Genomic DNA, 23,792 nt, shown 5'->3' with positions numbered 1-23,792 from the left:
GACAGCTCCAGGAGAAATACCAAAAACAGAACATGGGCTTCTACACGCATTTGTCAACCAGACCAAGGCCTTTCACACAGTCAGCCGTGAGGGTCTTTGGGGAAACAATTGTAGAAATCGGGCTGCTTAAAGAAATTAATCGCAATGATTTGACAGTTCCAAATCATGCATGACCTGGATGCTAGTGCAAACCCTGACCAGCATGCTTTTCACCTCCAAGCACCACATGCCTTCCATGATGGCATCAAAACCAGTAATCGTATGGATGGGAAGAGGTTACTCATAGCAACGGCCTAGATCTCAAATGGCATACTTTGTGATTTCCTGGAGCTGCTGACAGTGCACTAGCTGCTTGTTCAGACCTCGACACGTAATGTAGCATGGACTTGTTCTCCAAATTGTAAATTCAGTTTGAGGGAAAAGTGGGTCTAAGACTAGTACTTTAACTCGTTCTCTGCAGCAAAAAGCAAAAGTCCAGGTGGCTGTGTTGCCTGCCTAGTGCCAGGGTTTCAAACGTCCGCTCAGGGCTGGAGATGAACTTACAATGGGAGGGGGAGAATCCAGTCGCCGAGATCTATGTTGGTACCAATAACATTGGTAGAACTAGGAAAGAGGTTCTGCATTGAGAGATAAGGAGCTAAGTACTAAATTAAAAAGCAGAACCCCAAAGGTTACAATTTCTGCATTTGCCACATGCATAGGATACATAAAATTAGAGACTAATGTGTGACTCAAAGGCTGGTGTGGGAGAAGTTGATTCCAGTTCATGGGACACTGGCACCTGTACAGAAGAAAGTGGGACCTTAACTGTTGGAACAGTCTACACATGAACCTTGTTGTGGACCAATGTTCTCACAAGCTACATAACTAGGGAAGTAGAGAAGGTTTTAAACTAAATATAGGGGAAAGAGATCAGATTTGAGAAGATGTGGTAAACCAGAGTGAAGACAAACCAAGAGAGATAGGTATTAATGTGGGAAATGATAAACAGAATGTGACAGGAAGGGAAAGAGAGTATGGGAATACAAATCTAAGAGTAAATCAGCAAGTAGAGGTTGCAAAAAAAATAATAAAAGGACAAAATTAAAGGCTCTGTACTTAAACACATGTAGCATTCAAAATAAAACAGATGATCTGATAGTCATTACAGATTGAATTTTGCATTCAGTTTGAGGGAAAAGAATGAATCCAAGATTAGTATTTTAAACTTAAATAAAGGCAATTATGAGGGCGTGAAAGCAGAACTAGCTAAAGTGGACTGGCAAATTAGGTTAAAGGATAGGTCAATAGAAATGCGGTGGCGGACATTGGAGGGAATATTTCAAAGTACACAGAATGGATACATTCCAACAAGAAAGAAAAATTCCAAGGGGAGATTACACCATCCGTAGTTAACAAAAAAAAGTTAAAGTTAGGATCAAACATAAAGAAAAAACACATAATTGCACAAAGATGGGAGGCATGTCAGAAGATTGGACAGAATATAAAACAGCAAAAACCCTCTGTTTCCTATCATTGAGCCAATTTTGGATTCAACTTGCCACTTGCCCTTCGATCCCATGAGTTTTTACTTGTGAAATAAGTCTGCCATGTGTATTCTTCTCAAAAGCTTGGCTAAATTCCAAATAGACTAATCAAATGTGCTACCCTCATCAACCCTCCTTGTTTCTTTCTCAAAAAAAAAAAATCACTCGACACACGCTGACTTTCCAGGCAACCTAATATTACCATTCTTCAAACCCCAATTCATTCATCTTATCTTGTCGAATAAAGGTTATAAATTTGGATTATTTTGATTTCATTCACATTGGGAAATAGACTTGAGACAAAAACAGAGAGAGACTTTCCAAATCTGCTGGATCAACATCTTGAAGCCCTCAATGATTTCCCAATGAACCATATTGATCTATTTCCAAAGAAAAAATGCTGCAAAATCTCAGCAAGTCTGGCAGCATCTGTAGGGAGAGAAAAGAGCTAATGTTTCGAGTCCAGGTGACCCTTTGTCAAACGTTAGCTCTTTTCTCTCCCTACAGATGCTGCCAGACCTGCTTAGATTTTCCAGCTTTTTCTCTCTTTGGTTTCAGATTCCAGCATCGCAGTAATTTGCTTTTACACAGTATTGATCTATTTATTCCAATAGCGCTCTTGGATCAATTGTGAACAGCTTTTGGGTAGGTTGGACTGGCAATCCATTATATGAACTGAATTCATACAGTACCAGGAGCACTGCAAACCTCTGTGTAGCTTCCACAATCACTTACCTGTAAGGTGCTGGTCGAACCCAGGACCTCTTTGTTACTTCCAAGGGTGTGCAGTGACATCATGGTGTCTTGTCTCTCCAATTTCTTGGTCACTTTCAGTGGCTCTTCTATAGAACAAGAAAAAACACCCAAGTTCCTTCAGTTTGGCTAAAAGTTATTTCTGATTGCAACATTTTTATGAATCCAGTTTGGGGTCCCAAAGTGCAGAACTATACTAACAGAGATTTTCTTTTAGTCAGAGATGATAGGAACTTTAACTCGGGGAGGATTACTTTTTCACATGAGACACAAACTAGGCTGTGCACCACCACTCTCAGAAATGTCTTTAAATGCTGAAGTAGTGCAGACAAATGCATGGCAAACTTGTACCCCAGTGATTTATTATGATACATAGATTGACAGAGACAAAACATCGCAAGATTTAGGTTATTTTACCTTTAACTGTTGGTAGAGTAAAAGGAATGGAATGACCATTCCGATCCCGCTGCACAATTTGCTGCATAAAAATCATGTGATCAGAGTCAGCCAACGGCAACTCCCGGTCACCAAGATCCTGTTGCAAACAGCTATGGAAAAGATTTAACAGGATCTCATTGGGTAAAGAGGTAGTCTCCTTTGTACTCCCATCATCCTCTGCTGAAGAAAGGGAAACAATTGATAATAAGGTTCAAACATTCACAAGAACCCAGCTTTGGACATAGTGGAATAATTTGCAGTGCTATCAGAGTCAGATACAGGTAATCATAATGGTAATCAGTTCCCGTTAAGAATGCAGTATTTCTGTAGCTCTAAACTAAAATTTATTCAAAGATTTCTATTATTTGTTCCCTTTTTAAACTACCATTTCAAAACACAACCTAATATTATATTTGGAAAAATACACATGTTCCATCACAATTTACTTTTCTGCATTTTTGTTTTTAAGTTGAAGAACAAATAACTTTTTTATAATAATGATACTCAGTGACATTGAAAGAAGAAAGGACTGCATGGAAACTAATTTGAAGATCCTTCCCGATCCACTCATCACCAACGCTGCTTCATACCACATGGAAAAACAGTCAACATAGTCGTTACACTGCCCACTATCTTCCTTAGGCAGATCTAGATAGTGCCGAGTTCTCCTTCCTACCACACACATAACTTATGTACAATCTTAGAGTAGCAGGTACGTAACACATAAATGGTTTGCACCTGTATTTGCACAAAATTGTGCAACATCCTGGACCTATGTGTGCATCTTCATTGCACAGAAACAATGGGAACATTTCAGGAAAAGCATTACAATGAAACCTTACCTTTAGTCAACATGTGGAAAAACAGCTCTATTTGTTGACACTTTGCTAAAAGCTTCATCAGATCAAACTGGAATGGCACAGCTCGGATGAAATCATTCTCCCCTTCATAATCGCCTGCTTGAAAGGGAAAGGGCAGTCAATCCCGTTGTGTGGCGGAGTCAAAAGAGACAGAATACAGTACAGATAACATTCTGAGGCTGCAAGAGTCTCTTTAATTTAAAGTACATATATCAGCAAGCTTACTATTAGGAAAAAGATGAATAGAAACTGGTTACCTCCCACAATCCAAAGATGTGCAAGATGGTGGATTGGCCATGCTAATTTGCCCTTTAGTGTCTAAAAGATTAGGGGATAGGATGGAGTAGTGGCTTGTAAAGCAGAACAAGGCCAGCAGCGCAGATTCAATTGCAGTACCAACCTCCCCGAACAGGCGCCGGAATGTGGCGACTAGGGGCTTTTCACAGTAACTTCATTGAAGCCTACTTGTGACAATAAGTGATTATTATTATTTCCCACAAGAGAGGATCTAACCATCGCCACTTGACATTCAATAGTGATACCATCGCTGAATGCCCCACAATCAATATCCTGGGGGTTACCATTGATCAGAAACTGAACTCGACTCGCCACATTGTCATGTGAATGTCCCTTTAAGATGGCTTCAGTGATGTCATTGTGTTGGTGGAGCTGGGCTGTGGCTCTGAAAGCTGTTTTTGGTTTCACTTTCACATTTGGCTGTTGAGGACTTAGACAGAGAATAGAAGTGCTTTTGGCCTCTATTTTCATTTTAAACATCTGTTCCAGTCAAAAACCCATTGATTATAGCTACCTGCTTTTGTAACTTAAAATATGTAATTTGCATTCCGGAAGTTTTTAAACCTGCTGGTGAGAAAGGGTCAGAATCTCAGGCAAAGTCAGTCTTATTCAAGTAAGAATGCAGAGTGCTGGGCCACGGCCATGAAAAGGTTTTTTTGGGTTATGGGATTTTGTTTTTGAATTGGAACAGTTAAGGGGGAATTCATTTAGTGTTATACATAGATTGCTGTAGCTGTGAGGTGTCTTTATGTTTGTAATTGATAAGAATTCTTGTTTATATATATACATATATATAGTTCTTAGAATAAAGCTTATTTTGATTAAAGTGTCTAGGAAGACTGGTGAATCACACCTCAAGTGAAGGCTCTTGTCAAATAGGTCAGGTGAACTCCATAATACACTTTGGAGTTTTTAAACCCTGGCCCATAACAAAATTTATACTGTCGCTATCAGGGCAGGTGAAACGCTAGGAATCCTACAGCGAGGAACTCACCTCCTGACCACCCCCCCCCCTCCCCCCAATGCCTGTCCACTATCTACAAGGCACAAGTCAGGAGTGTAATGGAATACTCTCCACTTGTCTGGATGAGTGCAGCTCCAACACTCAAGAAGCTTGACACCATCCAGGATAAAGCAGCCCGCTTGATTGTCCCTCCTTCCAAAAACATTCAAACCCTCCACCACCGACCAACAGTGACAGATTTGTGTACCATCTACAAGATGCACTGCAGTAACTCACTAAGGTTCCTTAAGACAGCACCTTCCAAACCCATGACCACTACCATCTAGAAGGACAAGAGCAGCAGATACCTGGGAACCCCACCACCTGGAGGCACCCCTCTCTCGACTTGGAAATACATCACCATTCCTTCACTGTCGCTGGGTCAAAATACTGAAACTACCTCCGTAACAGCACAGTGGGTGTACCTGCACCTGAAGGACTGCAGCGGTTCAAAAAGACAACTTCCCACCTTCTGAAGGGCAACTAAGGAAGGGCAATAAATGCTGGCCTAACCAGCGATAATAAATGCTGGCCTAACCAGGGCAATAAATGCTGGCCTAACGTAAAATTAATTTTAAAGAAGACTTTGTTTTGAGGCAAACTCCAAAGTTAAGGAGTGCAAAACATATGAAACTTGCTCCAGATTGTCATTCAGTGGCTCCCACTCGAAACCTATACTGTTCAACCCAAGCCCAGCAAAATACAGCGCGTTTCAGAAGGAGAACTGGTGATAAAAAGTAAATAAATTAATACAAGCAAAGACCATTTACTGTTGCCAACATTAACATTCAGGTCAATATCATCCTGAAACTTTGACATATCTGCACAAACGTATGTGCCTGGTTAGAGCAAAAAGTGGGTTTTTTCCCCTTGCGGTTTCCTCTTGGCTGGCTTATTTTCAAATGGAACAATTTATTCTGAGATCTAGCACCCAATAGCAGCACAAAACCAGTACATTCCAGCTTATTAATGTCTGTTCCAGCACTTTCAGTGTCTCGTTAAATGACAATTTTCTCTTATGACTGCTGTCATGTGCGAGTACCTTTAAGAAATGGGTATTTATAAATGGGTGTGTATATAAATATCTGTAGCGAGTGTACCTTTAAGAAATGGGTGTTTATTACTGCAGTGATTTCAGAGAGTGGGTGGAGCTGGGCTGTCTGTCAGCTTTTTACTTTTGTTTTAGGCTGTTTTCTGCAGGGTGTGTTTTTTCATTTCATTTGAGAAGGTAGCTAAACAAATGAAATGGCCACAGGAATGTGGGTATTACTGATTCAAACAAAGCTGGTAGGTAAGGCTAGTGAAGTGTTTGTATCACTACCGGAGGAGGTATCTGGGACGTATGAGGAGGTGAAAAAATCCATCTTAGGTGCATATGAATTAGTGCCTGAAGCCTCCAGACAAAGGTTTAGAAATTTGAGGAAAGGATTTGGTCAAACATAAATGGAGTTTGAAATGATCAAACAGAGTAATTTTGATAGATGGATAAGGGCTTTAAAAATAGACCAAACGTATGAAGCTCTCAGAGAAATTATACTTTTGGAGGAGTTTAAAAATTCAATTCCTGATGTAGTGAGAACTCATGTGGAAGAGCAGAGGGTTAAAACTGCAAAGTTAGCAGCAGAAATGGCAGATCATTATGAATTAGTTCATAAATCAAAGCTTGGTTTCCGACATCCGTTTCAGCCTGTGAGGGATAGAAACTGGGGACATGAGAAATACTCAAGTGGTAAAGGTGATCTGATGGGAGATAATGAGAGTGTACCTCAGATTAAAAAAGAAATCCAGGACAGTGGAAGAGAAATTAAAAATTTCAAATGTATTCACTGTAATAAACAAGGCCATGTAAAGTCACAGTGTTGGTGGATGAAGAAAAGCATTGGGAAGGCTGATGTGGTAAAACAGGATAAGACAGTGGGGTTTGTTAAAGTGGTAAAGGAAAGCCCAAGTGAAGCAAAGGAGGTGCAAAAGATTGTACAGCCTGATAAAGATGTGATTGATAAGAAGGTGCCAGATCTCTTTAAAGAATTTACTTGTGTGGGTAAAGTTTAGTCATGTGTATCAGGAGGAGCAGGTAAAGAAGTCACAATTTGAAGAGATACGGGAGCTAGTCAATCTTTAATGGTAAGAGATGAGTAGTTATGTCGTTTGGGAAGAATATTGCCAGAAAAGGTGATAATATGTGGAATTCAGGGTGAGAAAAGAAGTGTTCCATTATATAAGGGAAGGCTGGAAAGTCCAGCGAGGACTGGTGAAGTGGTAGTCGGAGTAATAGAGAAACTATCTTGTCCAGGAATACAGTTTATCTTGGGTAATGATATAGTGGGAGTGATGCCTACTGTGGTTGATAAGCCAGTGGAAAATCAGACAACTGCAGTGCTGAAGGGCGAATATCCTGGGATTTTTCCAGATTGTGTAGTAACAAGGGAGCAAAGTCACACGTTAAGACAAGAGGAGAAATCAAAGAGTGAAGATGAAGTTGAGGGGCTGGTTTAGCACACTGGGCTAAATAGCTGCGTTTTAAAGCAGACCAAGGCAGGCTAGCAGCACGGTTCAATTCCCATACCAGCCTCCCCGAAAAGGCGCCGGAATGTGGCAACTAGGGGCTTCTCACAGTAACTTCATTTGAAGCCTACTTGTGACAATAAGCGATTTTCATTTTCAAGTGCAATTATCAGAAACGATTTTTGATCAGATGGTTGAAAAAGAACAAGAACAGGTGGAGGATGAGGCGGATATTTTTAGTTCAGGAAAATTGGCGGAGTTACAACAGAAAGATATAGAAATAAAACGGATGCATCAGAAAGCATACACGGAAGAGGAATCTGAGTGTATACCAGAGTGTTATTCCCGTAAAAGTGATGTCTTGATGAGAAAATGGAGACCTTTACATATGCAGGCGGATGAAAAGTGGGCAGATGTTCATAGAGTAGTATTGCCGGTAGGGTATAGAATGGAGGTGTTGAGAGTTGCACATGAGGTACCAGTGGGAGGTCATTTGGGAATAAGGAAAACTCAAGCTAAAATCAAGAAACATTTTTATTGGCCTGGACTACATAAAGATGTAGTTAGATTTTGTCAATCATGTCACACATGTCAAGTGATAGGGAAACCTCGAGCAGTGATAAAACCAGCGCCCTTAAACCCATTCCAGCATTTGAGGAACCTTTTACAAGGCTCCTAATTGATTGCGTAGGACGCCTTCCTAAAACGAAAAGTGGGAATCAATATCTTTAGACGATAATGAATGTGTCTACTAGGTTTCCAGAGGCCATTCCAGTACGTAATATTACAGCTAAAAAGATTGTGGAGGAGTTACTTAAATTCTTTACCAGATATGGACTACCCACAGAAATACAATCGGATCAAGGATCAAATTTTACCTCAAGGTTATTCAAAGAAGTTATGGATAGCTTAGAAATAAAACAATTTAAATCAACTGCGTACCAGCCAGAATTGCAGGGAGTGTTAGAAAAGTGGCAACAGACATTAAAGACAATGTTGAGGGCTTATTGTCACGATTATCCAGAGGATTGGGATAAAGGAATTCCAATCGTACTGTTTGCAATTAGGGATGCACCTAATGAATCAACCAAATTTAGTCCTTTTGAACTAATTTTTGGTCATGAGGGAAGAGGACCACTTAAATTGATTAAGGAAAAATTGGAGAGTGAGAAATCGGAAATTACATTATTGGATTACGTGTCAAATTTTAGGGAACGATTAAATAGAGGAGGTGAATTGGCTAGACAACATTTAAAAGTTGCACAAAATGTGATGAAACGTGTAGTGGACAAGAAATCCAAAGTTCGTAGTTTTGCCAGTGGAGATAAAGTTTTAGTAATGTTACCAGTGGTAGGTGAGCCTTTAAAAGTTAGGTTTTGTGGACCTTATCAGATTGAAAGGAAATTAAGTGAGGTGAATTATGTGGTAAAAACACCAGATAGAAGGAAGACTCACTGAGTGTGTCATGTGAATATGCTTAAAAGGTACTTTGAAAGGGAAGGAGAGAAAAAGGAGGTTTTAAGGATTCTAACTCAAAGTGACGAACCCAATCCAGATGACTGAATTTGACATACCACAAATTAAATTGGAAAATGAGGATGCTCTTAAAAATTGGGATAAATTGTTGAGTTACCTTCCAGAGGAAAAATGAACTGACCTGAAAGTTATTGATATCACGTGGACAAATTTGTAGAGATAAATTGGGAAGTACTAAAATGGCTATACATGATGTAGATGTGGGAAATGCTGTTCCAATCAAACAACATCCATATAGACTTAACCCTTTAAAATTGGCACAGGTTAACAAAGAGATGGAGAGTTTGCTTAAAAATGGCAAAATTGAAGTGGGTTACAGCCAATGGAGCTCAGCCATAGTGATGGTACCTAAACCAGACGGTACCCAATGGTTGTGTGTGGACTATAGAAAGGTTAATGCAGTTACAAGAACGGACTCTTATCCTATCCCACGTTTGGAGGATTGTGTTGAGAAAGTTGGACAATCAGCTTTTATTTCTAAACTGGATTTACTTCAAGGTTACTGGCAGGTACCTTTATCCGAAAGGGCGAAGGAGATTTCAGCTTTTGTGACTCCAGATGGTATATGCCAATTCAAAGTTCTGCCATTTGGCATGAAAAACGCCCCAGCCACATTTCAACGGTTAACTAACAAAGTCGTTGCAGGATTACCCAATTGTACGGTATACATCAACGATCTGGTAATTTTCAGCCAGACATGGAAAGAACATTTAAAGCATCTGATGGAGTTATTCGATTGACTTCAGGAGGCGGGTTTGGTGATAAACCTAGCCAAAAATGAATTTGGAGAAGCCCAAGTCACTTTCCTTGGCCATACAATCGGACAGGGTCGAATGGTCACACGGGATGTGAAACCAACAGTTATTGAGGAGTTTCCAATACCCTCATCACAAAGGGAAATAATGCGATTTCTTGGCATGAGTGGATTTGATCGAACATTTGTGCAAATGTTTTGTCACGTGATTGTTCCACTGGTGGACTTGCTGAAGAAACATTGAAAATTTCAGTGGACAGCGGAGTTTCAACAGGCATTTGACTGCCTGAAAGCTGTGATAACCAATGCTCCTGTGTTGGAGATTTACAAGGGACTCTGTGATCAGATTGAACTAAAGTATCTGACTTTAAAGAGAAATGCCGAGGCGTAGAGAAATGGACGGATCGTGCAGAGACCTTCTTGTTCAAAGAGACTGTCAATCGAGAAGGATTTCAGTTGGAGGAAAAAGAACGTTACAAAAATGGACTATATTATTATACCTGTTTGCGTGCTGCTTTTTGAAACGAAAAAGTATATTTACTGTGTGCATTTCTTGAAGGATAGTGAAAAGGTGAAAAATGAAACTATCTTGAAGTTGATGGGTTTATTTCTTTCTTGGGGGAGGTGTCATGTGAGAGTACCTTTAAGAAATGGGTGTTTATAAATGGGTGTGTATATAAATATCTATAGTGAGTGTACCTTTAAGAAATGGGTGTTTATTACTGCAGTGATGTCAGAGTGTGGGTGGAGCTGGGCTGTCTGTCAGCTTTTTACTTTTGTTTTAGGCTGTTTGCTGCAGGGTGTGTTTTAGTTTCGTTTTCAGAGCTGGATAGCTGCAGTCACAGCCAGAAGGTATATTAGTCTCTCTCTCTGTTATCTAAAGACTGTAAATCGATCCTTTGGTAATTTAAAACTAATAACTGCTCTCAATAGTGAATTTAAACCTGATCTTTGTGTTTTAAAGTTTTTTTTTTTAAAGTCTTATGGTTGTTAAAAGGAAAGCTTAAAGGATTACTTAATGTTGTATTCTTCGGGGGTTATATTTGAATTGATGGTTGCTAAGATGTTCACTGTGTGTTTTAAAAAGGTTAACTTGAGTTAATAGAATAAACATTGTTTTGCTTGAAAAAATACTTTTCCATTTCTGCTGTACCATACCTGTAGAGTGAGCCTTGTGCTCCCCATACCACAATCTAGTAAAAGTTGTGGGTCAGGTGAACTCCATGATACACTTTGGGGTTCTCTAAACCCTGGCCCATAACACTGTCACTTTTAGTTAACACTCTGACTTCTGATAAAAGGAGATAAAGACGTAGCGAAGCACAATGGGGGGGAGGGGGGGGTGACTACTTTACAGGCAAGTACACACAGTATGAAAGAACATAAAGTAAACAGCTTCAAAGCTTATTCAGTAAAAAAAAGATAATTGAAATGATTCCTGTAAACAAACTCAGCACTGTTTACCCTAAATATTTGGGGGGGGGGAAATAAGATGGAAACTGGACAATTCAATGAATTAGAAGGCCATTTACCTCCACAGAGTACTTAAAGTAAAAGCTACAGTCAAACGTCCACTGCTGGCTGCAAGGGTCCTACAACAAACATATCTGAGCAGTCTCAGATCAGATCCCAGTCGTCATAACCCTTCTCATGAGCAATTACGGTGGGCAATAAATGCTGGCCTAGTTAGCGGCACCCACATTCCGTGAAATAATTTTTTTTAAATTACCTTTCTTGGGTTCTAAATTTCTATTCCTAGCTTCCATGCATTTGGGCCCCTACCTTCTGTGCTCCTTGACCCCCATATTGGCAAGATGTAGTCCTTATTCTGACAAAGCTGACTTAGATGTTCAAAGGTCAACATGGAAGATATACATGCATGGTCTTGTGGGTAAATCTAGGGGGAAAAGAAGTTACATCCATGAAAATATTTCACACCACCACCCCTTGCAGAATATCATGAACATATAACAAAAAGCCTCTTCGGAGAAAAAAAATCATTTATTAAGCCTACAGAAGATTCAGAGGTCCGTTTTAAAGTAGTACTTCTAGAGGGTTTAGAATCCTGAGAGCCTTAAGAAAGATTTGGTCAGCCTTCCCAAAGGAGGACGTGACAATAGGGAAGAGGCTGTATCTCTAAAGAAAATATACTCTATGTTATACCTGGCCTCCATTTAACAGGAAAATTAAAACAACAGTTTGAAATGGTCAGGTTTCTCTGTAACTTCCTTAACAGAAGAACAAATTACAGAAAGTCTGGGCCTTTTGTGCATTATCTATGGATTGTTCAATCTCTCTTTACTGTTGGATTATCTACAGGCAATGGACAGCATGCACCACATAGCAGGGACTGCTGGACTTGCTTGTGTGTGTCAGCATTCATTTCTATACATGTACACAGTGAAATCCAGGAATAAGGGTACCAACTCGCTGCATCCGGGAAATGAATGGCTCCCGAACCGTTGTACACTGTAAAATCAGCATGTTTATGTCCCAAATAAGATACTGTAATAGATACGGCTCCACAACGATACTGGTGGGCAGAATAACTCAAGCTTCTGAAAAAGGAGTTGAGACTCCTTTGTCCAGCATTACATACGTGTCTGATCTATATACTACACGTGCATCTCTGTACTCACACAAACAACAGGAGTTACACAGTGCTTATTGCTTCTGGAGGCTGATTCTTACTTTGCAATCTTCACGCTCCCTATATGCAGAAGTTCTCTTAGTTGAGCGGAAATATTTTCTCATCTGACTTACTGCTTTTGGGATTTCTAAATAAGACAATCCATTCAAGTACTTCCGGCTGTCAGCAGAGGTGATCACATGACCGTTCTGAGGCTCCACCCAGCATTCCGTCACCAAATTTAACTCCGTGTCAAGTTCAATTGCCTCAACTTCGGTGTCATTATCGTCATCTGTGGAAAAACTATGCGAGAATTGCAAGCAGATCAGCAGATCTCTATATCACGTGAACACTCGGAAAATACAAATAGTACTCAATATCTAATCATGACAAAAAGTGCAGCTACTTCCAAGGTAAGACTAGCAGGCAGGTTGCATTGCCCAGCAGTCCATTTCTTGCTCTTTAAGCAAAAGTTCATTCAGTTTGGCTGTACCATGTCTTGTTTAGTAAAGTAACAGGTGGAACTTAATCTCTAAATCCAATCAGAAGAAAGCTGCAATTCTCAGGGAGGAAGACATCAAGGCTTATGGGATGGGGGGGGGGGAAGAGAGAGAGAGAGAGAGACAGCAGCAATCATGAGCGAAAGATGCCACATGAAGCTGGGACTTGTGGGGGTGCGGCAGATGTTACCACACATGTTGGGGAAGAAGAGTGGCCACGACTGACAGGAAATGCAGTCAGTGGAAACTTTGATTTCAACGAGCCACAATGTGCTTTCCCATCGGCTTTTCCCCTATTCTAAAGATTAGTAGCTCTTGCAGCCCAATCCATCGATACCAGCAGACCCAATAGCTTTTACCAAAATTACCACTCTTTGTGCGAGAACTGGGTGGCTGTTCACAGCTAAGTCTGATCCTCTTCTTGCCTAGCCTTTGGGCATGCTTTCTTGGAAAGGGTTAATTCGATGATAATGATCCTCTGCTCCTTAGGCACAGATGCTGAGCAAAATTGTAGCAACTCAATTATCGCAACAGCAGTGACAGCTAATGCAGCAAGGACTGTAAATTAAACTGTGACCTTCAAGTCTATATGGTTTCATGCTACATTGGGCAATCGCCATCTATTTGGTCACCAGAAGTGCTACCTGCCAAAACCGTTGAACAGCCTAGTATATTTGATGTAGTTGCAGAATAACTAGCATGTTTGAATTCCCTGTCGTGATATTTTCCAATAAAGGCAAGCTATGCAACAGCTGGTCAGAGGTAATCAGTGAATTAATAATCTTTATAACTCTATGAAGTAAAATTCATCCCAATATAGTCCTATGTATCACCTATCGTTCATCTTAAGTATCATTTCCAGAATTCTAAAATTTAACACTACAGCAGAGACCATTCCTGCAACCTCTATTTAGATTAAAATGTCATCCTAAATAAGCAATGGCTATTTATTGTCACCATTGTGCAATCTGTTTAGTTCAGACTGTAAAAGACACACAGATTCCAGAAAACTCAAACAGCAGTTTAATATCTCAGAATCTTACCTGTCTTTGGCAGATGTAGCGTGAGGTGGAAAGATAATGTACTGTACTAGACAAGTGTGGAGCTCATCATTATCATCATCATCACATCTCGAGTTGACCTGCATCCAAATAAACTGTACCAATAAACCGTTCCAACAGAGCACATCTGCCAATCCCAAATGGGTATAATGGACAGTTTTCATAATACAGTGCACATAATACCGATAATTAATTTAGAAAACAATTTCCTATCATTGCTCTCCAGCACTGGCTTCTCAAACACTTATAGGCTTTCCTGACAGGCTCCACCAAGTCTGTTTAATTAAGGAGGGGGAGCTAGCAGTGACTAGGACACACAGATTCATCCCCTCACTAAGAGTCTTGTTTCCGGTCTGCCAGTGGATGCCATGCGGCCGTATACCAGGTGGCTCCCGAACGGGGAAACCAATTTGTTTTGCCCATAAATCCAGGTCGGACCTTTGAATGCGGTCCGAAGTCCCGATACTCGCAGGTGAAGGTGTTGGCAATATTTTGTGCAGGGTCTGGAATACACGCGGTAAAGAGAGCTAAAAAGCGGCTGCAAGCAGAACTCAAGGCACTGGAAAGCGCGGTTGAAGGCGCAACGGTGGCATGCCCAGAGTCAGCACTTGCGGCCCAATGGTCTCCTGCTCAGTTGGTAAACTTTTTAATTGCTCAGTTCCAGAAACAGAGGTTGGAAACCTCTAAAGATCTGGTAAGGGCCATTGATCCATTACGGCGAATCGCTACAAAAAAATGGAGGAGTCCGTCGCCGACCACGAGTACCGGCTGGCCTCGATGGAAGCAGAGCTTTCCCTGATGACTGACAGCTTCAAAAAAGTAGGTGACAAGGTAGACGAGTCGGAGAATCGAGGGCGTCAGCAAAATATCCAAATAGTGGGTCTGCTGGAGGGGTTGGAGGGCTCGCAATCCTCAGAGTATTTCTCCGCACAGATGCTGCAGAGGCTGGCAGGCAAGAAAGTTTTCAGCTACCCCACCCGCCACCCCCCCCGAAATTGATTGTGCACACAGTGCTGAGAAGAAAGCCCTGAGAAGGGCGATGACGGTGTGAGTGCACCGTTTCCTGGACAAGGAAAACATTCTGAGATGGGCCAGGTAGGTGAAGAAGAGCTCGTGAGAGGGAAGTGTAATCAGAATGTATCCCGATTGGGTTATGGAACTGGTTAAACGCTGCGCCGGATTCAACGATGTCAAGGCAGTCCTGTATAAGGAAGGTGGGAGATTTTGGATTATTGTATATGGCCCAATTGTGGATCACCTTTTGTAGGCAAGAGTACTTTTTAGACACCTCGGAGTAGGCGGGCAAGTTTCTTCAGGACCATGGGATTGGGATCTGTAAATGTGGTTATTCTGTGCCGTTGATATTGTTGTTGGTTCGATTGCTGTGCATTTCTGTTTCTTTGCTATATTCTTCTCTCTATCATTCTCCTTCCTGTTTTTCGTTTTATTGAGGTGGGTTTGATGTTCGGGGGCTGGGGAGATGTAGAGGGTGTGATAGGTGCTGTTTATTTATTTGTGTTTTTTTAATCCGGTTTGGGCGATATGGCGGGTTCAGAGTAGTGGCAGGCCTCATTCGGGGCCACCATACTAGTGAGAACCAGTAAATGGAAGGGATGGCGGGGGCAAGGTGGTGTGAGGAGAGGATGTTTCTTCTTTTTGGTTTAGTTTGGGGGGGGGGGGGGGTCGGGTCGAGGGGTCGATATGGGTGGGGGGGGGGGGGGGGGATATGGAGAAGCTGACGGTGTGAATAATGTTAGGGCACTGAGATATAGAATTTGGTGGCAGTGGATGCCTCGCAGGGGCCCCAAAGGGCACGACTTGATGACCTGGGATAATCGCCGCAAGCAGGGCCGGGGGTGGGGCGTCTGGGACCTAAATGGTCCTGTTAAAAGGTTGTGCAGATTTGCTCATCTGAAGAACCTGAAGGCAGACTTGATGTTTCTCCAGGAGACTCATCTGGAGCCTCTTGTCACTTCAGATAAGGCGGTGAGACAGCTGCGCAGAGCTAGGGGGTATGTGTACAAATATGGGGAGAAGGCTGGCCCACCACCTGAGGAAACAGACGGCTGCTAAGAAATAGGTAGGCTTAGGGACAGGGGCTGAGGTGGCAACAGACCTGGCAGGAATCAATAACATTTTTGAGTCCTTCTATCAGAAACTATACCAACTGGAACCGCTACCAGGGGATGAACTGAGACGAAGATTCTTTGTTGGATTGGAGTTTCCGAGGGTGCATCGGCCGAGGGCGCAGGGGTTGGCATCCCCAGTAGGTCTGCCAGAGGTGTTGGGGTGTGCGAGTTTGATGCAGTCAGGGAAGGCCCAGGGTCCGGACGGATTCCCAGCCGAATTTTACAAACGTTTTGGCGCGTTGCTGGGTCCATTTATGGTGCGGATGTACAATGAAGCACTGGAGAGGGGTGTGCTCCCCCCACGCTGTCGCAGGCCTTCATTTCCCTCGTTCAAAGAAAGGACAAAGATCCTGAACAATGTGGATCTTATCGTCCGATTTCACTCCTAAATGTAGATGCGAAGCTCCTGGCCAAGATCTTGGCTACCCGTATTATGGGATGTGTACCAGCCATGGTTGGAGAGGACCAAACTGGTTCGAAAAAGGCAGATTGTTAGCGACCAATATACGGAGGCTATTAGACGTAATCATGATGCCTGCAGGAGGAAGCGAGATGGAAGTTGTGGAGGCAATGGATGCCGAGAAGGCATTTGGTGGTGGTGGTGTTTTGGGGGGGGGGGGGGGGGGCTCGGGCTCAAAGTGGAAACTACCACTACTCGGTGAGAATAGTAGAGGGGGTGAAGCCAATGCCTTATGGAGGTCTCTGTACACGAGGCCTCCTCCACCCTACACCACAGCACAGTAGCAGTGGTTAGCACTGTTGCTTCACAGCGCCAGGGTCCCAAATTCGATTCTCGGCTTGCGTCACTATCTGTGCGGAATCTGCACGTTCTCCGTGTCTACGTGGGTTTCCTCCGGGTGCTCCGGTTTCCTCCCACAAGTCCCAAAAGATGCGCTGTTAGGCAATTTGGACATTCTGAATTCTCCCTCTGTGTACCCGAACAGGCGCCGGGATGTGGAGACTAGGGGCTTTTCACAGTAACTTCATTGCAGTGTTAATGTAAACCTACTTGTGACAATAAAGATGATTATATTATGAGTGGGCTGCCGGTTCGCTTGGCAAGAAAGAGCTTTCACTTTCTGGGGATTCAGGTAGCATGGGACTGGGCTCAGTTCAAAAGTTAAATCTGGCAAGTTTAGTGGAGGGGATGAAAGAGGAGTTTAAAAGATTGGACAGGCTGCCGCTATCTCTGTCCAGGAGAGTCCAGGCAATAAAGATGGTGATCCTGCCAAGATTCCTTTTTGTATTCCAGAATGTCCCAATCTTTCTGCCCAAATCTTTTTTCAGATTGGTCAGTACGCTTATTCTGGGTTTTGTGCGGGCGGGGAGGAGTCCCAGTATTAAAAGAGTTTATCTGGAGAAAGGTAGACGGAGTGGAGGCCTGGCTCTCTCCATTTTCAGAGTTACTACTGGGCTGCCAATAGTGACATGGTCCGGAAATGGTGTTAGGTCAAGGGCCGGCATGGTGTAGGGTGGAGGAGTCCTTGTGTAGGGAGACCTCCTTAAGGGCATTGGCTTCAGCTTCTCTACCATACACACCGAGAAGGTACTCATCAAATTCAGTGGTAGTTTCCACTTATGAGGGTGTGAAATCAGTGCCAGCTACATTTTGGCCTGGAGGGCATGTACATAAAGGCCCCTATCTGTGGTAACCATAGATTTGTCCCAGCGAGATTAGTGCCAGGTTTAAGGAGTGGAACCGTTTGGGAATCAAATGCTTCGAGGGCCTGGATCTGGGTGGGAAGTTTGCGGACATAGCTGAACTGACGGAGGCTTACCAATTGCCCAGTGGTAATGAGTTCAGATACATCCAAATAAGGGCCTTTTTGAGGAAAGAGGTTGGTTCATTCCAATGTTGCCATCCTTGGATCGACAGGACAGGCTCCTCTTGGAGGATAATATTGAGGGGGGCAAGATCTCCAATGTGTATGCTGAGTTGGCCAGGGCGGCGGACGTTTCGATGGTGGCTATGCAGCAAAAGTGGGAGGAGGAATTGGAAGGTGAGGTTGGATTTGGGAAGAAGCAGTGCGTAGGATTAATACATCCTCATCATGTGCTAGACTTAGTCTCGCTCAGTTTAAAGTTGTACATAGAACACATGATGTTGGCAAAATTGAGGCAATTCTTCCCAAAAGTGGTCGATTAGTGTGCACGATGTGCCAGGTCTCCTGCGAATCATGCCGACATGTTCTGATCCTGTCCAAATTGGTGGGGTTCTGGGAGGGAGTCACGGATGTATTGTCTCAAGAGATGTGAATGGCGGTCACGCCTTCTCCACGGGTTGCTATTTTTGGAGTGTCTGAGGATCCAGGTGTTTTGATGGGGAAGGAGGCCAACGTTGTGGCTTTCGCCCTCCTGCTAGCCCGAAGGAGAATTTTGCTAAACTGCCGGTCCTCGGATTCACCAAGTACCGGGTCATGGGTGTGGGCCCTTGCTGGGTTTTTGCATTTTGGAGAGAATTAAGTTCACCATTAGATGTATGGATGAGGGGTTCTTCATGAGGTGGAAGCTGTTCAACTTTTTCAAGAAGTATTAGAACGTCAGCGGGGGTGGGGGTGGGAAAGTGGGGGGGGGGGGTATTGGCTATTAAGAGATTGAGGGGGTAATTTATTTTGTTTTTAAAATTTCTTTGGGGTGTGGCGGATGTATTTGTATATAGTGTTTCTGATGTGTTATATTGCTATCATGGTATATGCATTGTTACTATGTTATGGAGTGTTCGATATTGTTTCATTTTATTGACTGTTCCTGTTTTTGCATTTTCTGGATATACGGTCAATAAAGTATCGTTTAAAAAAAAGGTCTTACATAGAAAATAGGCCATTCGGCCCTTCAACCTGCACCACCATTCAATATGATCATAGCTGATCATGCAAATTCAGTATCCCATTCCCGCTTTTTCTCCATATCCCTCGGTCCCTTTCGCCATAAGGGCCACGCCCAGCTCCCTCTTGAATATATCCAACAAACTGGCCTCAACAACTTTCTGTGGTAGAGAATTCCACAAGTTTGCAACTCTCTGAGGGAAGATGTTCTTCCTCACCTTGGTTCTGAATGGGTTATCTCTTATTCTTAAGCCGTGACCCCTAGTTCTGGACGTCCCCAACATCGGGAACATTCTTCCCGGATGTAGCCTGTCCAGTCCCACCAGGATTTTATATGTTTCTATGAGATCCCCTCTCATTCTCCTAACCTCCAGCGAGTACAAGCCCAGTCGATCCAGTCTTTCTTGTCAGTCCAGCCATCCCGGGAATTAGTCTGGTGAGCCTTCACTGGACACCCTCAATGGCAAGAATGTCCTTCCTCAAACTAGGAGACCAAAACTGCACACAATACTCAAATGTGGCCTCACCAAGGCCCTGTATAACTGCAGCAAGACATCCCTACTCCAATACTACTGATGTACTCAAATCCTCCTTTACAGTGTATGATTGTCCTTTTTAATCAGAACGCCCAAATACCTGGACAGGTGAACTTTCATCAAGTGGATTCTAAGCACACCTTCCTTGCTCCTACCTTCATAGGTAACTCGATCACCATGGTGACAATGCCATCTCCAGTAGCAGCAAAGCGGAACCCTTCAGACAGGCGAATCCTACACATTCAAACAGAGGAAAATGGCCAGTTAGGGTCCAATAATAGCCACATTGATGGCAGTTAGATCACTTTTTACAGTTTATTTGTTGTGAATAAAAACATATTGAGAACAAACTTCAATTTTTGTCTAGAAAATAACCGTATGTTCTCAGTTCTTTGTTTTAACCCTGGTGTTTTAGTTCAATAAGCACAGGATATACTTCAATTTGGTCCAAATCATCTAATAATAGATTTGCAGCAAGGGTTTGAAAACTTTCTGATCCAGGGAACCTCCTGCAAATACTGACACCCTCCACAGATCTTTGGTTCGACAAGAAAATACTACAAATCCAAAGGTTATTGAAACATACAAGATCCTGAGGAGACTTGACGGGATGGATGCTGAAAATGTTTCCCCTTATGGGAGAGACTAGAACTAGGCGACACAATTTAAAAATAAAGAGCCTCCCATTTAAGAAGATTAGGAAAAACTTTTTGTTCCTCGCAGAGGTCCATTAGTCTGTGGAATTTTCTTCCCAGAGAGCAGTGGAGGCAGAGTGATAATTTTTAAAATAAATTTAGAGTATCCAATTCTTTTTTTCCCAATTAAGGAGCAATTTAGTGTGTCCAATTCACCTTCCCTACACATCTTTTTGGGTTGTAAGGTTGAGACCCAGGCAGACACGGGGAATATGTGCAAACTCCACACGGACAGTGACCCGGGGCCGGGATCGAACCAGGGTCCTCAGCGCAGTGGGACAGCAGTGCTAACCACTGTGCCACCGTGCCGCCCCGAGGCAGAGTGATTTAATATGTTGAAGGCCGAGTTAGCTGGATTCTTGACTGACAAGGGAGTCAAAGGGTACTCCAGTCAGGAAACTAGATGCCATATTCAGATCTTCCACGATCTTATCAAATGAAGGTTCCTTATCCTAATCCTGTGTGTGTTCGTACTAGATAGTGCTTTTACCACAGTAAACATCTGTCACTAGTACTGGCAAGAGAAACATTGTGTTCAAGCTCACAAAAAAAATTCAGAAGACTTTCTAAAGACCAGTAGCAATGATTTGTTGTTTCTCTTAGGAAAAATTGAAACATTCAACTTGCAAAATCCTGCTGCTTATCAGTCTTTCGATGACTAGCTGAGGTCTGTGGGCATTATTACATTGTTGATAGGTCAGCCAATAAGCTGGGGATGCGGGGATTCACAGAGGGACCACAGACACAAAGGGAAAGTGAGAGAGGGGGGGTGAGGGGTAGGGAGCGAAGAGACTGAACCCAATCACACCCCACACGGGTGGGGGGGGGGGGGGGGGGGGGAAGAGAGAGAGAGAGAGAGAGAGAGAGAGAGAGAGAGAGAGAGAGAGAGAGAGAGAGAGAGAGAGAGAGAGAGAGGCACTACCCCCTCCCAACCGGATGCTTATAAACAGAAACAACCAAATAAAAGCAACTTAATAAGAGGTAACATAAGCAGCACTATGCTAACCAATAAGTTCAGGACAATGAAGACACATCAGATAGCAAGAAGGGGAGGGGGACTTGGGGTTAGGAGGCCAAGTCAAAACTGGGCAACTGGGTAAAAAAATGTGAATTGTAACTGATGTAAATAGGTTTTGTGTATGTTCACGTTCATCCTTTTGTACAAAAATACCCAATAAAAACATTTTCAAAAAATGGAAACATATATGCACTGCAAACCCATACTGCAAGGGAATGCTCATTGTATGTTCTTTATTCTTACAGGTGAACACTTCTCCTCCTGCGGACATCTGTGCTTGTTGTCCATGATCATGCACATTGTCACATGCATATTTTAAGAAATGATGCACATCATCAATACGATCAAAAAACTACCCGATTGATCAAAGACAAGAAAAACACTCTTTATGATTCTCATTGATAAATCAGCAGTAATTGCAGACACACTTTCAGAAATCCAGATCTCACATCATGAAACTCGCAGATTTCCAGACCTCCTTATGGGACCTCAAATGTCTGCTGATTGTAGTTTGAAAACCACAACTTAAACGGAGAAGAGGAATCAAGGTTTTGAAATAACAAGAATTAATTAGGACAATGCAAAGGAGCATTTTGGGCAAATTCAGGATAGAGGCAGGATAGGGCATGATTATTCAAAACTGTTGCAGACCAGGCTAGACAGAAAGCATTTTTTGAAGCATCAAATCATGCGTTTATGGAATAGACTGGATAGATTGAGCAGATTTGATGCTCCTGCATATTTAAGAAATTTCTTCAAATATTTTTTCCACAGACCAAACCTCTATTAATATTGTCCTTACTCAGTAAGAATGGAAAGCATCTGCGCCGCTGAAGTGATGGGCACTGATGGCCCCAAGCCTGGCTGCACAGACCACACCCAACGCTGATGATAAAAATAACGAGACAGGGAAGCAAGAGTGGAGGAAGCTGTGCGAGTGGTTGTCATTGTCGTGGCTCCTGACATGGATGCTGGGTGTCCACAGTTGTCCAAGTTCAAGATAAAGGGAGTTCGATAGTCTGATGGGAGCTTCTCGTACCTTAGAAGCAGACATGAAATAAAACATAGTGAAAAAGAGCAACATCCAGAAATCATCATTCTTACTCTCTTTATACAACTGTGGCACTCCTGCCATATTTTGAACCCCAAAATCTAAATGAAACTAAATTAAAAATTCAAATATCACCCATAAAAAGGTACTGAATTGAAAATCATATAACGATATTTGAGTGGGATATCCTCCGCAAAGGAATGAAACTGGATGTATCACCCGGCATCAACCTAGACATGGGAAATAACAACAGCAAACACAGACACACGGATCCTGCAAAGAGCTCCTTCCGGACATCTGGGGGCTTGTGCCAAAACTGAAAGAGCTGTCTCACTGACTAGTCAAGCAACAGCCTGACAATAGTCAAACTCACAAAATCATAATGTCCCAGATACCACCATCACTATTCCAGAGTATGTCCTGTCTCACCGGCAGGACAGACCCAGCAGAATTGACGGCACACTGATATAGTCGGGAGGGAATTGCTCGAGGGAGTTCTCAACATCACTCTGGACCCTATGAAGTCTCATGGCGCCAGGTCAAACATTGGCAAACATCCAGCAGAGGGCAGTAGAGCGGAGCTGCTGATTGGCTGTTGCAAGGGAAATTTGCATACCTCCGTTGTGGTCACCCTAACTTGAAGGTGTATCTGCGCAAGAGACCCTAGCTGTTCAAGTGAAGACAGGTATCCAGCAGAGGGCAGTAGAGCGGAGCTGCTGATTGGCGGTTGCGGGGGAAATTTGCATACCTCCGTTGTGGTCACCCTAACTTGAAGGTGGTTTGTGGAGGAGCTGTTGTCAAGTGACACTTAAACCCGAAACACTTCTTCAGTGTTTCCCTCCCTACCCCCTCCTCTAAACAAAAAAAAAACCACTGTAAAGATCAAGAGGAAGGCTCGAGGTCAGGTAGAAGTAGAAAGAGGTTGAACCGTGACGCCACAGCCTGCAGTAAGGAATTGGCTGGTGACTGGTAAGTAGTTTTTCTTTTCTTTTCCCTCAGGTGTTATCGTGCAGGGCGCAGAGGTTGCTGAGTGAGTGCTTGCTGAGAAGGGGAGTGATTAACAGGTAAGCTCTTTCTTTCTCTGGAGCGGATGGCAGGGAAGGTAGTGCAATGTTCCTCCTGCAGAATGTTTGAGGTGAGGGACACCAACAGTGTCCCTGCTGATTTCATCTGTGGGAAGTGCACCCATCTCCAGCTCCTCAGAAACCGCGTTAAGGAACTGGAGCTGGAGCTGGATGAACTTCGGATCATTCGGGAGGCAGATGTGGTCATAGATAGAAGCTTCAGGGATGTAGTTACTCTGAAGAATAAAGATAGATGGGTCACGGTGAGAGGGGCTGGGAGGAAGCAGTCAGTACAGGGATCCCCTGTGGTCGTTCCCCTTAGTAACAAGTATACTGCTTTGGATACTGTTGGGGGGGGGGGGGGGGGGACTTACCAGTGGTAAGCCATGGGGTGCAGGTCTCTGGCACAGAGTCTGTCTCTGTTGCTCAGAAGGGAAGGGGGGAAGAGGAGTAGAGCATTAGTCATTGGAGACTCCATAGTTAGGGGGATAGATAGGAGATTCTGTGGGAACGAGAGAGACTCGCGGTTGGTGTGTTGCCTCCCAGGTGCCAGGTTGCGTGATGTCTCGGATCGTGTTTTCGGGATCGTTAAGGGTGAGGGGGAGGAGCCTC

The 23,792-nt window shown here is 43.1% G+C and overlaps 1 protein-coding gene across 2 annotated transcripts in view; it reads right to left on the bottom strand.

Annotated features, from left to right (window-relative positions):
* szt2 (SZT2 subunit of KICSTOR complex) overlaps positions 1 to 23,792 on the bottom strand; it is a 292,175-nt gene that overhangs the window by 216,854 nt on the left and 51,529 nt on the right. For both annotated transcript variants that reach the window (XM_072510616.1, XM_072510617.1), the window contains exons 16-23: positions 21,868 to 22,104; positions 19,508 to 19,586; positions 13,845 to 13,942; positions 12,436 to 12,604; positions 11,455 to 11,569; positions 3,560 to 3,676; positions 2,697 to 2,897; positions 2,262 to 2,368 (exon numbers count right to left, since the gene is read on the bottom strand). In XM_072510616.1, coding sequence (XP_072366717.1) covers positions 2,262 to 2,368; positions 2,697 to 2,897; positions 3,560 to 3,676; positions 11,455 to 11,569; positions 12,436 to 12,604; positions 13,845 to 13,942; positions 19,508 to 19,586; positions 21,868 to 22,104 — 1,123 coding nt within the window. The remainder of the gene's footprint in view (positions 1 to 2,261; positions 2,369 to 2,696; positions 2,898 to 3,559; positions 3,677 to 11,454; positions 11,570 to 12,435; positions 12,605 to 13,844; positions 13,943 to 19,507; positions 19,587 to 21,867; positions 22,105 to 23,792) is intronic.

The sequence above is a fragment of the Scyliorhinus torazame genome, chromosome 7 (genome assembly GCF_047496885.1).
Source record: "Scyliorhinus torazame isolate Kashiwa2021f chromosome 7, sScyTor2.1, whole genome shotgun sequence".
In the NCBI taxonomy this organism is placed as follows: Eukaryota; Metazoa; Chordata; class Chondrichthyes; order Carcharhiniformes; family Scyliorhinidae; genus Scyliorhinus; species Scyliorhinus torazame.
The sequence above is the reverse complement of the archived record's forward strand: the minus strand, read 5'-3'. Positions and strand labels throughout refer to the sequence as shown.